The sequence below is a fragment of the Homarus americanus genome, unplaced genomic scaffold, assembly GCF_018991925.1.
Source record: "Homarus americanus isolate GMGI-L3 unplaced genomic scaffold, GMGI_Hamer_2.0 scaffold37639, whole genome shotgun sequence".
In the NCBI taxonomy this organism is placed as follows: Eukaryota; Metazoa; Arthropoda; class Malacostraca; order Decapoda; family Nephropidae; genus Homarus; species Homarus americanus.
This window is the reverse complement of record NW_024753154.1, coordinates 148,477-155,820: the sequence shown is the minus strand read 5'-3', so window position 1 is coordinate 155,820 and position 7,344 is coordinate 148,477. Positions and strand designations below refer to the sequence as shown.

The following is a 7,344-nucleotide window of genomic DNA, read 5'->3' as shown; positions in this document are numbered from 1 at the left end:
CCTTCCTTCTGTCTTCCTTCTGCCTTCCTTCTGCCTTCCTTCTTCCTTCCTTCTTCCTTCCTTCTGTCTTCCTTCACATTCTTCTCCCCTGCATCCTTTAAAACTACATATATGTAATTCTCCTTTATCTCTTCTTATCCTGTTCTTGGTCTTCTGTTTGCATTTGTTGACGTTTTTCTTTCACACAATTTTTATTTAATTCAGTCAAATTTATTTCTATTTCTTATTGTCTTTTATATTTATATTGTCTTTATTTCTTTCATTCTGTCCTTTTATTACCTGATTATCATTGTCTCTCTCTTTAATCTTGCATTCATGACTCTTTTCTGTTTCTTCTTTTTTTTGTTGTTTGTCTATTCCTTTCTCTTCATTATTACCACAACGTTATCATCTCCCTCCCCCCTCCCCATCTCTGTCATTGCATTATCCTTTACTGTCTCTTGTTGTTTTATCATATTTTCCTTCTCTCTTTGTTTTGCCTTGTGTTTATTCGATTTATTCTTTCTTCTTTCTTTATTATGTGTGTTTGCTTTTATTGTTTCTTCTAGTAGATCTAACATCATCTTCTTCCTCCTCTTGTTTAGACTTGTTTTTTTTTTATTTATTTGTTCATGCTCTCTCTTTCACCTGTACAGTCCGGTTCATGTCTCCTCGGGCTTCCTCCTCCTCACCTCTCACCATCCTCTTGATTTTATTTTCACTCTTACCTATCATCCCTTCTTCCTTGCCCTTCACACCAACCTATCTCTTTGCTTTCCTCTACCCTCCTCTTCTGCCTCTCCTTCCTCCTTGCCCCTCTCCCTTTCTGGACCCTCTCCTTCCTCCTTACCTCTCCCCTACCTTGGTTCTTTCCTCTCTCACCTCCCCCTCACCCCATCTTCCTCTACTCCTCTCTTCAACCTTCTCCTCACCTTTCCCTTCCATTACATGTCCCTTCCTAATCCTTACTCCTCCCCTTCTTCTTACCTCCTACCCTGCTCCCCTCCTTCACCTTCCCTCCTCCTCCCTCTTCGTCTACGCTGTCTCCCTTTTCTCCCATTTTCCTTTTTACCTCCATTCTTCCTCTTACGTTACCTCCTTCACCCTCATACGCTGCCTTCCCCTCCTGGCCTCCCTCCTCTTATGATGCTTCCTCCTTCACCCCCCCCCACCTTCTTCTACTCCTGGTCTCCGGGACAATGACGGGGTCCAGAGAGCTCTTAGAAGGAGGTCCTTTAGTTTCTTTCTCACTCTTCTCTACGTTTTTTTCAGAATCATTATTAAGAACCAACCTATTACTAGGGTTCCTTCAAACTTTTTATTTTTATTTTAATATAGAGAGAGAGAGAGAGAGAGAGAGAGAGAGAGAGAGAGAGAGAGAGAGAGAGAGGAGAGAGAGAGAGAGAGAGAGAGAGAGAGAGAGAGAGAGAGAGAGAGAGAGAGTCCTATTGGTTACGACACTAAAAACTTTATTAAAGGTCAAGTTCACATAAGTTATAAGTTTCTCCCAAGACAACTGACAAGACATTGGTTGACCTTAGCTCTGACCTGTCCTCACTACACACCTTCACCAGATTTCTCAACTATATTCCCTATTTGTCTGTCTGTCTGTCTGTCTGTCTGTCTGTCTATTACACCCACCCCCCCCCCACACACACACACACACACACACACACACACACACACACACACACGCACACCTACACACACACACAACACCACAATTGCTTGTTTCCTGTCATCCTCCTCCCTTACTCCTCTCATTAACTCATAAACACACGAGGAATAAATCATGACATGAAGACGACCTTTTGCTTCCTCTTCCTTTATATTTTCTCCTTTCTGTTCACACTACTTGTATCTTCCTTCAACTGCACCTGGAAAAAGTTCAGGTTCCAGCGTTTCTTTTTCCTTCATTATCTTCCTAAATGTATCAATCTCTTCCTCCTCCTCCCTTTTTCCTACTACCCCTCCTCTGTATTCTTCACCCTTTCCTCCTCCTCCTCCTCCAGATGAGACCCTAGGGAAGGACCCAGAAGGGCTAGTGAGAGACAGATTGGTAGTCGAAAGTTGACGGAGACAGAAGGTGAGGGACTGAGGGGCTAGAAGGGTGGGGGGAGTTTGGGAGGGGAGATGGGTTACTGGGGGTTAAGTCTCTGAGGGGTTAAGTCCTGGAAGAGGTAAGTCTCTGGAGGGTTGTCTCTGGAGGGTTAAGTCTCTGGAGGGGTTAAGTCCTGGAGGGGAGTCTCGAGGGGTAAGTCTCTGGAGGGTGGGTAGTCTCTGGAGGTAAGTCTCTGTAGGGAGAGTCTATAGGAGTCTGTGAAATCTCTAGGAGGGGGAGGCCAGCGCCAAGTACTGATAACAAGTAATAAAGAAGGGACAGGAGTCAACCAGGTGAGGTAGGTACAGTACAGGTGAGGTAGGTACAGTACAGGTGAGGTAGTTACAGTACAGGTGAGGTAGTTACAGTACAGGTGAGGTAGTTACAGTACAGGTAATAATGACAACGAATGTACATTACTTAGCGTCCCTACTTCTTCTCCCCCTTAACTGGTACCATCGAGGAGAGGCACTAGTCTCAAGGTCGTCCTCGAGAGGTAAACAGGAGGGGTAGTTGTAAAATAGTACGAGTCTGTCCAGTCCTTATCCTCAGGTAAACTCTAGGTGATACCAAACACTACCTGCCCTGGCCGAGGTTAGATTAGGTTAGGTTAGGTTAGGGTAAGCTTGGGTTGTCTGATTTTATTAGTTTCAATATTTTCGTTATTATTACAATTATATACAAATGTACTTTTCTAATTATTATTCTTTATTATTATTATTATTACAAAAGGCAATTGTAAGATGATTAAGACGTAAATAATCGAGGTAATACACCCAGCGCACACACACACACACACACACACACACACACACACAGGTACTCATGACATTATCCACCAACCTTCACAAAATCCACTTAAGTGCTACTTTGGCAATAAAACGTGAAATCGATACGATTCTGGAGTCAACTGCACCACTGTGAAGGAGGAGGCGGAGGCACAGGTGCAGGTGTCGAGAACAAAGGTGGAGTTTGGGTAACATGATTTACCCTTGTTAAAGTGTGAAGGTGTCAAGGAGAGAGAGAGAGAGAGAGAGAGAGAGAGAGAGAGAGAGAGAGAGAGAGAGAGAGAGAGAGAGAGAGAGAGAGATGGGGGGTAACAGGAGGGAGAGAGGTGGAAGAAGGGAAGACAGGAAGAGAGGATGAAGAAGTGGAAGATAATATGTTGGAAAGCTTAGTCCAGTCTTACCCAACGTATGGAACAACGAACAACGGATAGCGGAAACGAACAACGGATAGCGGACAACAAACAACGGATAGCTAACAACGAACAACGGATAACAGAAAACGAACAACGGATAGGCGGACAACGGATAACGGACAACAAAGGATAACGAACAACGGATAACGGACAACGGGCGATGGATAACAGCAAGAATAAAGAAGAGATAAATACAGAATAAACGAGAAATTGAAGATGAGAAGTGGGGTTATACTAATAGGGTTTATAGTTCAGGGTTACACTAGGGGGGGGTGAAGTAGGTGTGGATGAGTGTGGGAAAAGAGTGTGGAGGAGGGAGTGGAGGAGAATGCGGATAAGTGTGTGGATGGTGGATGAAGGGAGGAGGAGGATATGGAGGAGAGTAGGAATAGAATGTGGATAAGAGTAAGGAGGAGGGTGAAAGGAAAGTTAAGCAGTAGTATATAAAACTGTTAGACTGGATTATTTAACTACTTAACTACTTAAACATTACCAGTAACAACAACACTAAAATGAACAAAACGACAAAACTACAACCTATAATTATCCTCTTCCACAAATATATAATCACACAAGGGACCTCGTATGTTATCTTATACAAACTCTATGAGTCCCATGATAAGTATTCACTCTTAATCACGAGACACAAGTAAGGAAAGTTAAATTGGTGATAATAGTAGAAGATGAACAATAGAGACACGATAAGCAAATTGCCAAGGTTCATTCTTATACAGGAGAGCGTCTGATGTATACATGTTACCTTGCAGATTTGCGTGGAGATCGTTTGTGTGTGTGTGTGTGTGTGTGTGTGTGTGTGTGTGTGTGTGTGTGTGTGTGTGTGTGTGTGTGTAAAGAGGTAAGATTGTCCTCACTTGTAGGAGACCTTGCATATCAACAAGTGAGGACAATATTACAACAGCAAGATTGTCCTCACATAAGGTAGCCAGGACTCCCATTCACATCACACGATCTCCCAGAAAATATTTAAGGTAGTGTGTTTACATTTTTCTGAGACACACACCTGTATATCCAGCGTTAAAAATAAACATGTAATAATTCTTAACCTTAATCAATATGTGTCGTTGTTAGTGGAGGATGATTCATTACCCACAACCATTACCACTATCACAACCATTACCACTATCACCACCATTACCACTATCACAACCATTACCACTATTACCACCATTACCACTATCACAACCATTACCACTATTACCACCATTACCACTATCACAACCATTACCACTATCACAACCATTACCACTATTACCACCATTACCACTATCACCACCATTACCACTATTACCACCATTACCACTATCACAACCATTACCACTATTACCACCATTACCACTATCACCACATTACTCACTATTACCACCATTACCACTATCACAACCATTATTACCACTATTACCACCATTACCACTATCACCACCATTACCACTATTACCACCATTACCATCACAACCATTACCACTATTACCAATTATTACCACTATCACCACCATTACCACTATTACCACCATTACCACTATCACAACCATTACCACTATCACAACCATTACCACTATTACCACCATTACCACTATTACTACCATTACCACTATTACTACCATTATCACTATCACCATATTACCACTATTACCACCATTATTCATTATTACCACTATTACACTATCACCACCATTACCACTATTACCACCATTACCACTATCACATACCATTACCACTATTACCAACATTACCACTATCACAACCATTACCACTATTACCATATTACCACTATTACCACCATTACCACTAATCACCACCATTATTCACTATTACCACCATTACCACTATCACAACCATTACACTATTACCACCATTACCACTATTATCATCACTGCCGCTCACCACTACCACATCTTCACAATATCATTACCACCATCATCACTGCCACATTAACATCATTAGCATCACTACCACCACCACTAGTGCTGCTTCTACCGCCATCACACACACACACACACTACACGACCGCCTCTCTTCAACAACTAAACTCCACAAAGAAAACAAAGACATTCCTTCCCGGGTAAAAAGAAAAAAGATAACACCACCACGACCAACAGACAAATAGGTGATCGTGCAGCCCCTGGAGCCGTCAGCGCGCATAATGATGATATTTCCGCGAAGAGTGAGAAAAGTTTGTCGGTGAGAAAGTGCGTAAATCGCACTGGATATCGACAAAGTGCGACAGCTCAACCTCGGTGGAAGTGGTGGGGCCGGGTGTGGGCTGGTGAACAAAGTTGTGGTCTGGTGAACACAGGTGTGGGCTGGTGAACACAGGTGTGGGCTGGTGAACACAGGTGGGCTGGTGAACACAGGTGTGAGCTGGTGAACACAGGTGGGCTGGTGAACACAGGTGTGGGCTGGTGAACACAGGTGGGCTGGTGAACACAGGTGTGGGCTGGTGAACACAGGTGTGGGCTGGTGAACACAGGTGTGTGGGGTGAGAAAGGTGTGGGCTGGTGAACACAGGTGTGGGGCTGAACACAGGAGGGGCTCGTGAACACAGGTGGGCTGGACACAGGTGTGGGTTGGGTGAACACAGGTGTGGGCTGGTGAGCACAGGTGTGGGCTGGTGAGCACAGGTGTGCTGAACACAGGTGTGGGCTGGTGAACACAGGTGGGCTGTGAACACAGGTGGGCTGGTGAACACAGGTGTGGGGCTGGTACACAGGTGGCTGGTGAACACAGGTGTAGGCTGGAACACAGGTGTGGGCTGGGAACAGGTATGGGCTGGTGAACACAGGTGTGGGCTGGTGAAACAGGTGGGGCCGGTGAACACAGGTGTGGGCATACATGTGGGCTGGTGAACACAGGTGTGGGCTGGTGAACACAGGGCTGGGTGAATACATGTGTGGGCTGGTGAACACAGGTGTGGGCTGGTGAACACAGGTGGGGCTGGTGAATACATGTGTGGGCTGGTGAACACAGGTGTGGGCTGGTGAACACAGGTGGGGCTGGTGCACACAGGTGGGCTGGGAACAAAGGTGTGGGCTGGTGAACACAGGTGTGGGGCTGGTGAACACATGTGGGCTGGTGAACACAGGTGTGGGCTGGTGAATACAGGTGTGGGCTGGTGAATACATGTGTGGGCTGGTGAACAAGGTGTGGGCTGGTGAACACAGGTGTGCTGGTGAATACATGTGTGGGCTGGTGAACACAGGGGCTGGAACACAGGTGTACAATGGGCTGGTGAACACAGGTGTGGGCTAGTGAACACAGGTGTGGGCTGGTGCACACAGTGGGCGGTGAACAAAGGTGTGGGCTGGTGAACACAGGTGGGCTGGTGAACACATGTGTGGGCTGGTGATCACAGGTGTGGGCTGGTGAACTCACTCTTGAACTGGTGAACACAGATGAACTGGGTGAACACACGTGTGAACTGGTGAACACACGTGTGAAATGGTGAACACACGTGACTAATGAACACACGTGAAATGGTGAACACACAAGGAGAAGCCATCATTATGTGATGATCATTAATGTCAACAAACTTGAAAATTTGGAAACCATGACAAACTTAGGTTAAATAAATATATAATAATAATAATCATCAATAAATACATACACACATAATAATAATATATATACATAACAACAGTACAGATATGGCCACAGATCAACAAACAGAAAATGTAAACAAATGGGTAAAGCTGTCACCAGTATGGTAATAAGTCGAGGTTCAACTCTCAAAAACACCTGAAATTAGGTCATATAGTGTTCTAGTGAGAGAGAGAGAGAGAGAGAGAGAGAGAGAGAGAGAGAGAGAGAGAGAGAGGGGGGGGGGGAGAGAGGAATAATATGTCCGTTTTCCTTTGGACAATGTTTGACCTTAACCTTTAGGTTGTGACCTTGACGGACGGACGAATGCCCTCCAGTAGTTCATAACAAACAACAAAAAACATTACACTATTACCCACAGCGGACACTACACTACACCTCTCAGTACCAAAACAATACCCATTATATAAAACGAATATAACACCCAGATTAATCCCTGAGCAAGAGG

At 44.6% G+C, this 7,344-nt stretch overlaps 1 protein-coding gene across 1 annotated transcript; it reads right to left on the bottom strand.

Annotated features, from left to right (window-relative positions):
* Nucleotides 1-5,430: 5,430 nt before the first annotated feature.
* LOC121855295 (pollen-specific leucine-rich repeat extensin-like protein 3) lies at nt 5,431-6,363 on the bottom strand. The gene has a single exon (XM_042350172.1). The coding sequence runs from the start codon at nt 6,361-6,363 to the stop codon at nt 5,431-5,433; it is 933 nt and encodes a 310-aa protein (XP_042206106.1).
* Between the last annotated feature and the right edge of the window lie 981 nt (nt 6,364-7,344).